Source organism: Eptatretus burgeri, chromosome 1 (genome assembly GCF_056783735.1).
Source record: "Eptatretus burgeri isolate ZD-2024b chromosome 1, Ebu_testis_v1, whole genome shotgun sequence".
NCBI lineage: Eukaryota > Metazoa > Chordata > Myxini > Myxiniformes > Myxinidae > Eptatretus > Eptatretus burgeri.
Genome location: NC_140961.1, coordinates 136,930,510 through 136,946,464, shown reverse-complemented (window position 1 = coordinate 136,946,464; position 15,955 = coordinate 136,930,510). Strand labels below are relative to the sequence as shown.

At 44.1% G+C, this 15,955-nt stretch overlaps 1 protein-coding gene across 8 annotated transcripts in view; it reads right to left on the bottom strand.

Moving 5' to 3' along the window:
- SETX (senataxin) overlaps positions 1–15,955 on the bottom strand; it is a 185,346-nt gene that overhangs the window by 155,066 nt on the left and 14,325 nt on the right. For 3 of the 8 annotated variants that reach the window (XR_015062741.1, XR_015062740.1, XM_085899758.1), the window contains 4 exons: positions 14,498–14,715; positions 13,678–13,885; positions 9,052–9,167; positions 8,736–8,940 (listed from right to left, as the gene is read on the bottom strand). Coding sequence is in view for 2 of the 8 variants with exons in the window: in XM_085899758.1 (XP_085755884.1) it covers positions 8,736–8,940; positions 9,052–9,167; positions 13,678–13,885; positions 14,498–14,713 (745 nt within the window). In the remaining 6 variants the exon portion in view is untranslated. Of the gene's footprint in view, positions 1–7,275; positions 7,373–8,391; positions 8,509–8,735; positions 8,941–9,051; positions 9,168–13,677; positions 13,886–14,497; positions 14,716–15,559; positions 15,585–15,955 lie in introns of those variants that run through there. The other 5 variants (XR_015062738.1, XM_085899765.1, XR_015062753.1 and 2 more) reach the window with 4 other exon arrangements.

Below are 15,955 nucleotides of genomic sequence, written 5' to 3'. Positions count from 1 at the left end.
GGAGCCTCGCGTTGCAGACACACACACACACACACACACACACACACACACACACACACACACACACACACACACACACACACACACACACACACACACACACACACACACACACACACACACACACACACACACACACACACACACACACACACACACACCCCGACAATAAGGGATATCTAGCATACATAGCGAATCCAATACAAAATAGGTTAATAAATAAATAAACGCAATAAACTAATACACAACAGTAGATCGGCACGGGCACCGCCCAAAGCACAACGAACATACCGAATACCGCCGTAAATGCTCTCCTCTCCCTCTCTCCAACTTGGGAAATGGGTGGACAAGACGGGGGGTTGGGGGGGGGGGAGGAAGAAAAAAAAAAACTGTGCAGCTGGGTAAGGTAGACAAGAGAGCCCAAGGGACAACACAGAGTTAAAACACGCACCAACATGCTGCCATGACACTTACACAGAGAGAGAGAGAGACAGAGAGACAGAGACACAGAGAGCCGCATTACACGAATTACAAGCAATATGCTTACAATATGAATTACAAGTTATGCTTCGAATGCCGCATAATGGGAATACGAAGTCATATTTAGGAAGGGGGAGGAGGGGTGATTGCTCTCGTACAGTTATTAAATACGAGCTGAGACAGGTTTTCAAAGGAAATAAACACAGCTACAGTGAAGAAAAAAAAAAACGATCAGTTGAAAGGCCGCCAACTCAAAGCTATCCACAAAGAAGCTGTGGGCTCTCTCTCTCTCTATCTCAGGGAAAAAAGTATGCGAGGAGAAAACAGGGGGATGGGAGGGATGGGAGGGATGGGAAGAGATGAATCAAAGGGCAAACCGCGAAATAACAAGGACAGATGGGCGGGATGGGGTGACGACGGCGTGAGGGAAGGCCGAAGCGCGAGGTCTAACGAAGAGGGGAGGGTGGGGGCACAAATAACGATGTGTAGAAGGAAACAAAGGAAAGGAGGTGAAAAGAACGAGGTGAAAGGGGATAGAAAGGTGAACAAACAGGGCAGCTCACAGCTCACCAAGACCACACAGCCGCCATGACACTCCATTCAACTCACCAACAGCCGAAAGAGAGAAAGAGAGAAAGAGAGAAAGAGAGAAAGAGAGAAAGAGAGAAAGAGAGAAAGAGAGAAAGAGAGAAAGAGAGAAAGAGAGAAAGAGAGAAAGAGAGAAAGAGAGAAAGAGAGAAAGAGAGAAAGAGAGAAAGAGAGAAAGAGAGAAAGAGAGAAAGAGAGAAAGAGAGAAAGAGAGAAAGAGAGAAAGAGAGAAAGGAGAGAAAGGAGAGAAAGGAGAGAAAGGAGAGAAAGGAGAGAAAGAGAGAAAGAGAGAAAGAGAGAAAGAGAAAGAGAAAGAAGAGAAAGAGAGAAGTCTGAAGACGACGATGGTTCACGAGCAGTATTTGACAATGTAGATTGTTTCAGAAGTCAAGGATGAGACAATGTGATAATGTTTGACCAAGTTATAAAAATGATCAACATGATGTGGTACGAGTGACAGGTTATTTGCTGCAAAATGTCAAAAACCCGGTTTCGTTCAACAACTTTAAAAATTTGACCTTTGCATAACCTTTAAAGGTCACAAAACAATGTTGTGGACATTAAAATAAGGAAACAGGATACATGCTATAGCTTATTGGAGTTAGTTCGTTGAAGAAGGTCGAAAACCAGGTTCGATTCCCACAACTTTGAAAATTTGACCTTTGTGAACTTTAAAGATCAAAGGTCAAGGATTATGACCTTTGGTGCAAAACTTCCGCTGGAACATTCCAGGAACAATGTAACGCCATATAGGCTCTATGGCATTTCACACTCCTCGGATTATCCATACTTTGATGAAATCAGCGTAAAAACAAACTTGAAGGGGGCGCCACGGGCAAGGTGTTCGAGATAGAGCAACATGGTTTCAAGACTTTAGGTGGGGAGTGACCTAAAGATTATGCATAAAAAATAATGTCATCCTAGCTCTCAAAGTTTGGGCAGTCGTATGATTTTATGTCAAAATTCGCAATTTTCTAAGTTCATGACCTTGTGACGAAAATGAAAAAAATAAATAAATAATAATAATCGAGCTCCATGGGGCTATGCAGGTGCCATTGGGCTAACCAAATACCAAACCCCTGCCAGATTAGACAAACCCCTCAGAGATGGATTTTTATGTCAAAATTCACAATTTTCTAAGTTTGTGACCTTGTGATCTTGACCTTGGGACGAAAATGAAAAAAATTAAAAAAAATAAAAATCGAGTTCCGTGGGGCTATGCAGGTGCCATTGGGCTAATCAAATACCGAAATCCCTGTCAGATTCGACAAACCCCCTAGGAGAAGATGCAAATTGAAATCGGCTACCCCCTAAAAACACGTTTTTTGGGCGTGGGTCCGCCCATAATGGGCGCACCATGCCCATTCTCAGGAAAACTCAACTAGATCACGATATAAACTTCCCACCAAAATTTTATCAGGATCGGATCAAAACCCACGGAGCTATGCTCGGGACAGACAGACGCCCAACAATAACGAATATTGTGGTCACTTATTTTTTCGTGAACCGAGAGAAAGAGAGAGAAAGAGAAAGAGAAAGAGACTTTTGACTTTTATTAGGACATTTATCAATTTAAAAAAGTATATCCATAGGACATTTAAAAGTATAAACCATTTTGCAATGCAAATTTAAGACCACCCATGTTTACATGATATATATGCGTGCTCCAGTTTTATACGAGCAGACACCATGCCTTTGAAACAAAAAACTGCATTTTCATTTTTCCTCTTCACCAATCTGACTTTAGTGGTTTTATAAATTGTAAGCTTTGCAATTCCAAGTAAAAAAATTCAAAAACAAAACCATAGGTTTGTTTCCAGTGTTGAAAGGAAGCCCATAAATAAAGATTGGAAAATAAAAAAAACAATTTTATAATTTCAAAAAAAACGACTGTTACAGAATCGGAGGTTACAACCTCTTGCACTCAATAAACATGATAGATTTTCCATACTTTTACAAAAGGGATATGAATTAGACACAAATGGGTTTAACTTCTGGAGTAAAACCTGTGTGGCTAGGGCCTGATGGCACAGCCTCCAATTTAGGTCTCTCGTGCAACCAACAGTCGAGGATCTATAAATCACCTTCCAATTGGGAATAAGGAAAGCTCCTGCAGGTAAAGTTTCTTTCCAGTGGTTTCTTAACGGTGCAGTACAGCCCGGTAAACACACCTCGACAAATTCCATATATTGTTTGTTTGTTTGTTTTTCCCATGACGTGGAACACACCAGACTCGTCACTGTTTGAAGAGAACACGTCATGGTGTTTTTGGGTAGTGATTAAAAGTTCAGGAAAGCTTAGGCGAAAATGCACTTCTTCATTTACTCCATTCCACCCAATATTTAAATGTAGAAAAAGCTTGGTTACTATCCTCATGACCTCAACCACTACTCATTGAATGAAATCCAATTTTTCTTTAGAAACAGAGCCAGCAGGCAACCATCGTTTCAAGGAAGGCTCCACAAGATCTCGCACTTTATTTATTCCACGATTTGGAAAATATTCAATGAAGGATCGGCTGGGAGATATTGCAGCAAATAATGAATTTTGGAATCGTGGCTCATGCACAAATTTCCTGGCATCATATGAGATCTCTAGCCACTGCACTCAAATAGCTTGCTAAGCATTCAGAAGAGATTGATGAAACGCAGGGAGCCGAGCTCTACCAACCTGCTTTAGGTCCATGAGGAAGAGTTCCCGGTCATAGTCCATTCCAACTGTTTGCCGAAGCAAGGTATTAGAGAGGATGCCAGGACACTACTTCACCATACATTAGACGTTTTATTGTCATTATTCGACTAGAGATGTGCACCAAGTTTAAGCCACCAGACATTCGTGGCCTGCACAATACATCTGGCTTGAGCCAGTGGTAGCCTCCCCAGAAAAAAATCTATAAGATTATTGGACCCTTTTGAATGCTTGTGATCACAGCTTGAGGAGGCTGGAGTGTGATGACCTTGTGCCATACGGTTGGAAGTATCACGTTATTTATGATCATTCCCCTTGCCTTAAGTGACAAGAACTGAAGCATTCCTTTCCACCTTGATAGTTTCTGCTTAATGTTATCTAGGAACCCATCCAAATTATTTTGCAAAGAGCTCGTAGTTCCCAAATGGATTCCTAAGTATTTAAACCCAACTGTTTTCCATAACATTCCCCATGGAAGAGTTGGGAGAAGTGCACATGAAGAGTGTGACAAAGAGTGTGTATCTGGGTATAGCCAAAGAGCGACATCCTTGTTCCAATTTACTCTTGCTGATGAGGCAAGTTCAAATTTGGCAAGACAACAGGACAGCTCAATGACATCTTTTTGGTTTTTGACCACAACACACAGGTCATCTGCATAAGCTGAAGTGACAATGTTAGGAATGTTTGACAAGGGCAACCCAGATAAGGAAGTACCAAGGACAGCCAGTAGGGGTTCAACAGAAAGTGTGTACAACATGCCTGACAGTGGATAAGCCTGACAGATACCACGCTGAAAAGGGAAAGGACGACACAAATGATTATTTACTTTTAGCAGGCATAATGCAGTTCTGTACAAAAGTTTTATGCAAGATATGAATTTTTCTCCAAAACCTGCTGTAGTAAGAACTGCAAATAAGAAAGAATGATCCACACTGTGAAAAGCTTTGTCCTGATCCAGGAGTAACAATCCAAAACCATGAGGCACGGTTTGACCGATGGCAATTAAATCTCGAACCAAAAAAATAGTCATAGATGGATCGTTCAAGTATGCAATAGGTTTGGTCATTTCCAATCAGGAGAGAGATGACATTGTTAAGATGCCTTGTAAGCACTTTTGACACAATTTTATAATCAGTGTTTAGCAATGACACAGGCCACCAATTTGTAATCTGCTGCAAATCCCCTTTCTTTGGGAGGAGACACAAAACCGCTCTCCTGCAGCTCATGGGCAATTCACCCTGATCTAGGCTCTCAAGCAGGGTCTCCATTAGAGCAGGACCCAGAATATTCCAAAAAGCTTGGTAAAATTCAGCAGGAAGTCCGTCAAGTCCAGGGCCTTTGCCATCCTCAAGTTGTTTTAATGAGCCTGGTGTTGGCTTTGTGGTTAGGGTGTGTACTGGTAGAGGGGCACTGCATCAGCGACAGTCACGCTTACAAGAAATGAGAGCTACCCCGGCAGCTAAGCCGCCATACGACCACCACCACCACCACAGTTCTTGGTGGAAACAGATTTGAATAGAAATCTTGCATTGAGTGTTTAATGTCACTGGCAAGTCAGAACACCGTCAGAAGAGTGTAGACTGAATCGGCCGAGAGGTCTTGACGGCCTTATGCAGGTTAAAGAATACCATATTTGGAGTCTCCAGTTGAATTGTGCTCATCCGAAGGTGAACCATTGCTCCAGCCACACGCTCCTTGACTAGTTCAGCCAGTAAGATCTTTTATTTTTTTTCCACCAACTGCTGATAGTGCTCACTTCCACTGGATGTTCCAGCTTCTTGTTCATATTCAAGTACGTCTCCTTTGAGAGCACTTATCAACCCAGATGCATTACTGGTGGCATGTGAGCAATATTGTTGACAGAAAATCCGAATTTGGGATTTTGCACAGTCCCACCACTGTCGAGCATTCGGATAGGAACACTTTAGTTTTTTCTAACTTTTCCCATACCAGTCTGAAGGCATTTTTAAACTGTACATCTTGTAATAATTTAATATTGAAAGTCCAGTATACACTCTTACAGCAATGAAAGAGTAACATACATTCCATTACAATCATATGGTGATCAGAAAAGCCAGATGGACATATGCATGTTCTCTGAACCAGATTCACCATTCCCTGGTTAACATAGTCTGTCCAGTCGACCCATGGTTATCTGGTTCTTTGAACAACACACCCATGTATATTGATGGGTGTTTGGATTTTGTAGATGCCAAACATCCCTAAATATATATTTTTTGCCCAAGTTTTGCCAAATACCTTGCACTGGATGGATGGGGCTCAGGAGTATTCCTGTCCAGTGATAATCTCCCCCTATACAAATTAAACTAGTTAAGTCAACAGTGTTTTTAAAAAAAAAAAAAAACCTGCTAACTTTGGAAGGAATAGAGTCCTTTCAGCACTGTTGCTGGGGCAATACACATTAATAATACAAATTTTTTGATTACTGCTAGTAAATTCCACAGCAACCAGGAAGCCTTTACAAACCAGCCTGCAAGAGATCTCCGAGGGTTGCATTCGAGGATGCACGCTGATTGGCCACACCTGCCTTTGCATCCTCAAAGGCAATGGAGAAAAAGTGGCAACCTTTAAAAATCCTGCGCCTCTCGTCCTCACAAGGTTGGTTGTTGTGCGTCTCTTGTAATATTAGAATATCGATTTTTCCTTTCTCAAGCACCTGCAACACCTCGAAGAGACGCACCCATCTGCGACCTCCATTTATGTTGAGGGATGCCACCTTCATTTACTTTTCTCAATTATTACTCTTCGAGTTCTTTTCTGGCCTGAGTGGCACACTTCCTCAACCGCTAGAATTGAGGTTCTGACATTCTGACTTGATGAGGTTCATGAATCATATTTCTTGCAGTTTTTAGAAAGGCGTGGAGATTCGGGGAAAAAAAAATCCCGAATTCTAACATGCCTTTTCCTGAAGGTTTCATTTAAGAATTTAATATAATCATCTTCTGTAACTGGTGTCTCCATAGTCATCATCTTGGGCACAACACCCACTAACTGTCAGGGTAGAAGAGGTTTCATCAAAATCAACCTCATCATCTCTGTCATTCTCTTCCAAATCCACACTTATTTCTGAGGCACAAATCTCCATAGAATTTCAATCATCGATCTTTTCATTCCTTTTAGCTGTCCGCTATCACATGCAGCTTCCTTCTTGCCATCCCTTCCATTTTGTTCCACTTGAGTAGGATTACAGATTTCCTCTGAGGGGCTCTCAGACTTATCTGCCTTGTCATCACAAACACACACCGCTGCACACACCTCAGTGACAATTTCATTATTGCAGAGACCATGGTTATCAAAATACCCACTTGTAACCTCCTGAGAGGCACGAATATTCTCAATGTCGACACCACACTCGTACAACTCAGTAAATTCAGAAAGTGGTGCAAATGAATTACTCAAGAGTTAGAACCGGTTCCGGGTCAATTTCCAGTCCCAAAGAGGGATTCTCTATGAGAGATGCATCTTGCAAGCTCGGTACATCGGACACGAGTATCTTACTTTGTGTTGTCTTTGTCTCATTGACGACTGGACACGAACGTTTTTGCCCTTTTTTACGAGACACTGTCACGAACCCCTCCATGTCATCATCAGTACAGTCCTGTACAGGGAGATCGAGGGACCAACCACTTCTGGTACATTAGAAGGTAGAGGGGAGGGGGCCGACTGTTTGCTGCTCACCAATAGGTGGTGGGGAGGATTCTACCACTTCACACCCCCCAGTAAATGGGGGGGGGAGGGGTGGAGAGGTCTACTGCTTCCCGCTCACGAACAGGTGGTGAAGAGGATTCACCCCTTTCACACACCTCATTCCATAAGGGGGTGGGGGGGGGGGGATTTGCAATCTCCTGTCCTCGATTTTCTGATGGGCTCATCAAACCGGGACAGAAGTTCTTCACGTGACTGTACGCTCCACAATGAGAGCACGCCATGACGTCCAGGAGGCATACATTCCATACACATGGCCATTAATTTTTGCATGCAAAACTACGTTTAGCTTTTTCTCATTTTCGGGCAATATCATGTAAAGTACCATTTCATAAAAAGGTCGTCACGTGTTTAAATTCTTCACTTCCTGAGTGTATCAGCACAATCGTGATTTTTGATATGATCGTACCGAACTTGCCCGATTGAGCACACGAAGTCATCATTTCGCATGAAAGGCGGAGCGTTAGACACGTTCACCTTAACCGCAGGTTTGTCCAATGGGGAAACAAAGAGAAACAGGTCGGGTTACACAACGGAGGTTACCATGTGCACCTCGGAAACGAACACAACGACCTTCTGGTTCATACGAGAGGCTGCACGGATGTTACGTGCGCCAACAATTTCACCGATTGCCAGTAGCACGTCCTCAATCTTTACCTCCCTCAAGGGATCGCACACAAGGCCATTCTTACGAGTAAGTGACTCGAACATTCTATGATTCAAACAAACGTTTCAACAATTTCAAACAAAAGTAATTTCAACAAAAGAAACCTACCACAAGCAGTGCCAGCAAGTGGAGGAAAAATAAAATAATATGGACAAGGTCCAAGAATCGTTTAAGGCAGCCAAAAAGCGTTGGTTAAAACGAGCAAACCGGGAGGTTCTGAAAAGCACCCGAACACCACCTACCGTGTGCTCATTCTCTCAGTCTCTGTCTCTCCATCTCCTCAAGACAGAAGCCAAACACAGGAAAAACCGTACACAAGGGCAGTAACGAGCACGAGGGCGAAAAAGGAGAGGAAACCCCCCCCCACCAAAGCAGAGCAACTCACAAACCAACACAAGCAGCTGCCATGAAACCGCACCCGAAAAAACGAACTACCATCAGGGGGCGAGAGACAGAGAGCGACAGAGAAAGAGATGGACAGGGTTTGGGGGGGGGGAGAGAGAAACATGGGTGAGGGGTGAGGGGAGGAGGAGACAGTTGGAGGGGGAGGCACTCAAAGGACACGTGTACTCTTGAATGCACATACCAAGCCAGAAGTTCTTTTTATTCGCAGAGGTGAAGAGGTGTGGAGGAAGTGCTGTGACACAACCGCCACCAGAGCCCACATTTCTCTGGGACACAATCGAGTGTATCAAATTGAGAACAGTGAGGAACACATCTCTCAAGCCATAATAATCATCTCGGCTCAAATGCCCGAGCTGCTGTGCTGAACGCAATGCCCAGCGTCGTACCTGCCAAATAAATTATTGGTTTCACCACATTTTTTTTTTTTTCCACATCCAGTATGTATGTGTAGGCACAATGACAATGCAAGCTTATTGGCACTTCACATTGGTACAGACCTCTTCCTGAGGATGCAAAATTAAGAGGTAGACACCAGGTGGGTGAGTATAGTAGTCCACCTGGAATGGCTGCTTTAAGGTCTCCAGGTAACAAAGGGCCTCGACCAGGTGAGTTGCTGTAACAAGGAAATTCAGTCCATTTATTTTTAAACTTAAATACACAACATTTTTTCACAAATGTCTTACAAATAACACCATCCCCAAGATACGAGAATAGCAACGTTGCTACCACTTGAATGCAAGGGACCACCAAAAACCTTTTTGTGGAAAACATTTGACTGGAGCTCGTTTGGTATATCACTTGCCAAGCCAGCCTTTCCTTATCAACGGTTTTGAGTGGAGTGCTTGCTTGCGTACTTAAGCCTCGTGACAAGCACTGAACAAGAAACTTGGTAACTGAACACACCCCTGGTATTGGCTTAATAGTTAAAGGGGAACCCAAACACTCAGACCACCTCGACACTAACCTATCCCTTGATACCATACAAAATAGATGCATTTTTTTTTTTCCGATTTGTGATTTATGAAGGAAATCATTTTGTGATTAAAAGTCAAAATCTTATTTTTCGTGCTTCGTTGTGACATCACACCTGAAAGTCGACTGTCACATCCATACTGTCTACGGGTTACATCGTGGTACGATTTAATTCAAACTGCGAATAATTCCCAATTTTCCACAAATATGCCGCGTCGATGCGTCCTTGGTGGTTGTCGTAATAAAACCTGAGATGGTCTCATGCGACACCAATGGCCGAAAGATCCGAAATTGGACATGGTTTGAATGAAATATCCGAATGTGGATCCGAAATATCCAAGTTTCTGGTGAGGAGGGTGTATGGATATGGACACCCAGCAGGATTAAAAGTAAAACCTGTCAAAGGGTGGATGAGCTCCTTGTGAGCCAATGGCCATCCACTTCTAGTGCTCAACTGTGTCTACGGACATCCTCCTGCAGTTGGGTTACTTTTTCTCGGAGGTTGGTGGCAGGATTTGCACTCCGGCCACCGCAACACCATTCACTCTGCAAAACACACAAGAAACGCAAAGAAAACTGACAACCCACTCGATGGGAGTACCTCCTGTGCACCTGCCCTTTGCAGGGCAGCTCACCGGATGATGGGATCAGGCCAAAGCCTTCGGGACCCCCGTTCCTTTATGATAGGAGGAAAAGCACGGGGTAAACTTCCTGGGTCAGATAGCGGTGGTGTGTGTCAGAGTAGTGCTGATGTGTCGTCCACCAGACGGCAGTTTCCTGGGGTTAACCTGAGGCGGTCCCTTCAGGTGGGTGCATGGAATGTCCTATCTCTGAGGATGATCACCTGTCTGTTATCATCTGAGCTCAAGCGTTTGAACATCGGTATTGCAGCACTCTTTGAGGTTTGGAGACCGGATAGTGGCGAGATCATGGCGGGTGGTTACACCTACTATTGGTCTGGTCGCTCTGATGGTTACCATGCCCAAGGAGTTGCCGTAGCCATGTCCAATGAGCTGACTCCAATGATAATTGAAGTAACACCGGTCAACGAGCATATTATGAGACGAAGGATTCATCACTCATTGGGGGTCGTTTCCCTGATCTCTGTATATGCTCCGACTGAGGCGAGTGATCTTACCATGAAGGCCGTATTCTGTGCCACGCTCGAATCTGTGGTTGATCAGTGCCCCAGGTGAGATGCTCTTCTAATCTTGGGGGAATTCAATGCATCGACTGGAACTGATAGAGATGGTTCTGAAACATGTGTTGGTCCCCATGGGTCAGGAACTGTGAACCACAATAGCACCAAGTTCCTTGACTTTGCAAGAAGTCAAGGACTTGTGGTGGCTGGTTCATGGTTTCAGCACCCACAGGCTCATCGTTGGACTTGGTATTTCAATGCTGGTGGTGCGTCAAAGGAGATTGACCATGTGCCTATTGACGGTCGCTGGAGGATGATCCAGAACTGCAGGGTCAACCGAAGTGCTCAGTTCCTCAATAACGACCACAAGCTTGTTGTAGCAACTCTGAAGTTGCAGCTGCAATATGGGAGAAAGGTACCATCCCAGCCTCAGCTGGATGTTGACAAGCTCAAGGATGAGAGGGTAGCTGAGGAGTTTACGAACAGGCTGTGTGGGGATTTGGGGGGTCAGGTTGCATTGGGGAATCCTGAAGAGTTGTGGAGTGCCTTAAAGACCACTATCCTTGATGTCGCCAGTGGATATCTTGGAACTCACCGAAGGGTGAAGAATAATTTTGTCTCTCAAGAGACACTGGATATCATTGACCAGAGTCGCAGGGCCAGGATTAATGACAGAGCTGAGCTGTTCAGGGATTTGAGGGGTAAAACTGTATGTGCACTGAAGGTGGACAAGCAGGCCTGTGTGTGAGGAATCTGAGGGGGTAGAACTTACCTGTGGTCAAGTGATTCTGATCCTGCTTACACAGGAATTTGTGCATTGCATTCCTCCAATCTAGGCTTTCAACGACATCTTGGATCTGCTTTCTTGTCTGTACCCATTGGTGGAGAGGATGTTGAGGTCACTGAGAGTGTCACTTACCTTGGCAGTGATATACACGTCTCTGGCTGTTGTGAGCAAGAGGTCAATAGACGTCTGGATCGGGCCTTGGGGAGTCATGGATTCACTGGATCATGGGGTGTGGTGCTGTCAGTATCTCTACAGGAGGACAAAGGTACGTGTCCAAGTCCTTGGTGCTTCGAGTCTTGCTCTACGGATGCGAGACTTGGATTCTGACCAGGGATCTGAAATGGAGACTTAATTCCTTTGGTACCGGGTCTCTTCGGAGAATCCTTGGCTGTCACTGGTCAGACTCTATCCAACGAGTGGTTGCCGAGAGAATCGAATGAGATTTGGTACCTGCATTGTCCGTGAATGTCAGCTGGGGCTGTATGGACAAGTGGTTCGTTTTCCTGACGCTGATCCTGCTCACCAGATTCTCTTAGCGAAAGAGCCTCGTGAGTGGAGGAGGCCAACGGGCCGACCAAATGCCTCATGGTTGCAGCAGGTTGATCGGCATCTCAAGGAGATGGGGATGGGTCAAGCATCTGCTTTGGGGATGGCCAGACGCAGGTTCCTGGAGTACCGGCAGAAAGTGGATGCAGTGACGCGATGCTCCGGTCGATGCATGCTCCCATACCTGACCTTCTATTCCAAATTTCTTAATTCTGTTGAAATGTTTCATCTGTGGATGCAACTCATTCGCTTTCATCAAGTAATGCATGCTACCTACCTTTAAGAAATTCACAAGTCCTGCATATGTACACGTTTTAATTGCCTTCAAATTATGATTATTTGTTGCTGTCGTTGATTGTAAGCTCGGCTGGGGTGGCAGAAGGTTGAATGGAGCCTTTCTCTGGTCCAAAGTAGTTTTTTGTGAAGGATTTTAATTTGAGGGTGAAGCTCCAATTTTCTTTCATGGGCACCAATCAATAGGAAGTTGCGCTTGGATCATGTCATGTCAGTGTAGCCAATGATGGGCTAGCACAGCCTGAAGCTCAGATCGTACCAAATATTTGCAGTCAATCAGGGCTTGATACATTTTTTTTTTTCCCCGCCCCTGAAAAGCGAAACAATGGCAGCACTTTGTGGGCCACGGAATTGAACAGAACGTCCGCCGCACGTCTGCCTTCATTTCCTCCCACCCCTCCTCACTCTCTTTCCCTCACTCCTCCCCCCCCCACCTTTAGTATTCTCGTCAGCGAAGTGACAGATGGTATTTGCTCGTATTAAATAATTCTGGCTGCCAGACCATAAGTCTGATCAAGTCGAAATTTAAAATGTATATTCCCCATGACTACTAGATCATAATTGTGATATTACACGTCAATTGATGAAGCGGTTCAAGAGAAAATTTTAATATTTTCGTTCAATCCAATATGGCTGCAATACCATGTGACCTATTAATTATTTTTGAACACCCTGGTATCCCCCAAGGCTTGGGGAACATGCGGGTGAAGTTTCCCCTCGATCTGTTCAGCCGTTGTGGGGGAAATTTTTAAAGGTTTTCGGGTAAATCCAAGATGGCTACCAAAGCATGTGACCTATGACGTCATTGGTGAAGAACTTTTGTTCCGCATGGATCTGCGATCATAACTGTAAAGTTTCCCCTCGACCTGTTCAGCCATTTGAAGGTTTTTACATTTTAAAAAAACATGTGGCTGCTGAACCAATGTGACTGATGACATAAAAAAAAAAATTCTGCCATACAATTTAGCCCTAGATGACCCTCAAAAGTTTTCATACTGATCGGATAAAGCGTTCAAGAAATGCAATTATGATGTCATAATGATGCCACCTATGACATCATGAAAAAAAAAATAATCACACTTGTTTCCCATGGGGAGTATGTCACATGAATCAAGTTTCAATTTTTTTTCCAAGGAGCGGTTTCAGAGATAGAGGTCCAAAGTTTTTCTTTTTTTCCAACATGGCTGTCACACCAGATGACCTATGACATCATAATCATCATTTAAACATTCTACATAAGTCGTCACACCGATGGTGAAAATTTTGTGTCAATCGGATAAGCGGTTGCAAAGAAAACGGAGAAGATTAGCATGGACGGACATATGCACAAACCAAAAACATCATGCGGAGGCATAAAAAAAAAAGTTTGCTTCATGCTCTCACCAACATCCAGATGGTTAAGTAAGAAAGGATTTTCCAGAATTTCCATAATGGGTGTTCTCAACGCCAGCTCCAAATCAACACCCTCACCACCCACTCTCTGCTCCTCGCCTTGGTCCAACAGGAAAACCTCCTGAGCAGCATTTTGAAAATCTTTTAAAGTCCGAGTAAACAAAGTGGAAAGGCGATAACACTCTCGCTGGCTCAGCACCTGCAAAAGCACATGTGGTCATAGGAACACTACAGTTTACATCCCTCCACACCTACACGTGACATTGTTCCATTTTCTTTCCTTTACAAGATCGAGGCTCATTGGAAAGCAAGGTGTTTATCTGACAGTTGGGTCGGAATGAATGAACAGGAAAAGAAGAGACAGAGGAAGGAAGGAAACTAACACACAAGCAAGAGGATTTGTTGAGGTAAGGTTAATAGGGGCATAAATTATAATCAGATGCAGCGATGGAGATGGTGGTGCACCGCTTTTTAAAAATCAATTACAAGCTTTGAATCAAAAGACGGATAGCATTTCAAATCTCATGACAGACATATCTACCCTCATATCTTTCCCAACCTTACCTGCAATTTCTCTCCCACCACTGACCCAACACCACCCTCTTATTTGAAGGTTACCATTTCCTCCCCTTATCTCTCTCTTTTTTTTTTCCGGTTTGTTCCTTCCTGTGTTTATTGTATCCGAATGTTACGTTACTGCCACACTCTAAGTTCATAGTTTTATTTTAACTTCTGTCACATCATTCTTCCATGAGCCTCGATGAGTATAGAAAAAACAAAAAACATGCCCGACCCAAGCAATTGTTTATACCTCATTCAAGCAATTGGATTGGGCGACGACAACTCTCCGAGCATGGTGATATGCTGTTACACAGTCGAAGCAGTAAGAAAGGTCATCGTCTGCTGCTTCAATCTTCTCATCATCCAGATGCCCATTTGCGTAGGCCATCAGGAATGTCTCACAAGGCACACAATCAGAGGTCTGCAGCTTCGTACCCTCTGCCGTGCACCACTGGCACGTCACCATTGCTGTAAACAACAAGCACAATTGAAAGATAGCACAAAGATCACCATGTGATAAAAGCAAAGCTGTGAAGGCGGATACCTTTACAGATGACAAAAGCAACAAAAAGTCATTTAAAGCAGGCAACAGGTATTCCTCCAGCTTTAATTTTGGCGGTACACAAAATGTATGCCCATTGAAGAGTGAACAAACAGAAGTGAAACAAGCAACAAAGAAAGTGGGCCAGTGGGACCAAAGTTAGACACAACAAAGCAAGGGAAACTCGAATGGTTCATTCTTCCTAGGAAGCTAGTACTCATTTTGCTGACTTCAGAAGGATGACAGGCTGAGTCAACCCTCCTCGGGTTATTTTAAGTGTCGTGGAAAAACTCCAAGACCTCCTTTGGTTGAATCATTTTATTGGTCACGCGCATGGAGAAAGGTAAGGCCTCAAGCCAGCCTTGGAACCCTTTCTGAGCTTTTAGTGTCAGGTCAGTTTAGATACAAAATTCCTTGCAGGGGATGGGTCATGCTGAGGACATCTGACCAGGGCAATTTGGAAAGAAAGAAAGAAACTACTCTTGACTAAAGAAAAGAAAGAAAGAGGCATGTGAGGAAGGGAGAAGAGGATAAGGGGATGGAGTACTGTCAGCAGACCAAGGTTTGAATAAGTTCACCCTATAAGAATAATGCATCCTTTACACAGGCAAGTAGAGTTCATGATAAACCAACAGCTGCAGGCATAAGCCTTGGGTATCAGCACAGGAAACAAAGTAACAACACATGAGGTTTAAGTCAATGTGGAAGAGGAAGTACAGCAATCAAACCACAAGACTACAAAGTCTTGCTTTAACAGTTTCAGCAATTCACCCATGATCCTTCTTGGTCAGGTCATGAATGGGAGCATGCGCCGTCGCAGCATGTCGCAGAGTCCACTTTCTGCCGGTACTCCAAAGGACTCCGTCTGGCCATCTCCATCTCCTTGAGATGGTGATCAACCTGCGGCAACTACAAGGCATGTCAGCCAATTGGCCTCCTCCATTCTCGAGGCTCCCTCGCTGAGAGCATCTGGTGAGCAGGATCAGCATCAGGAAAACAAGCCACATGTCTATCCAGCCAACAAATCTCATTTGAGTCTCTCTCAGCAACCGCTCGTTGAACACAAAGCCTGACCAGCGATAGCCAAGGATTCTCCGAAGAGACCTGGTACCAAAGGAAGTCTCCGTCTCAGATCCTTGGTCAGAGTCCAAGTCTCGCACCCATAGA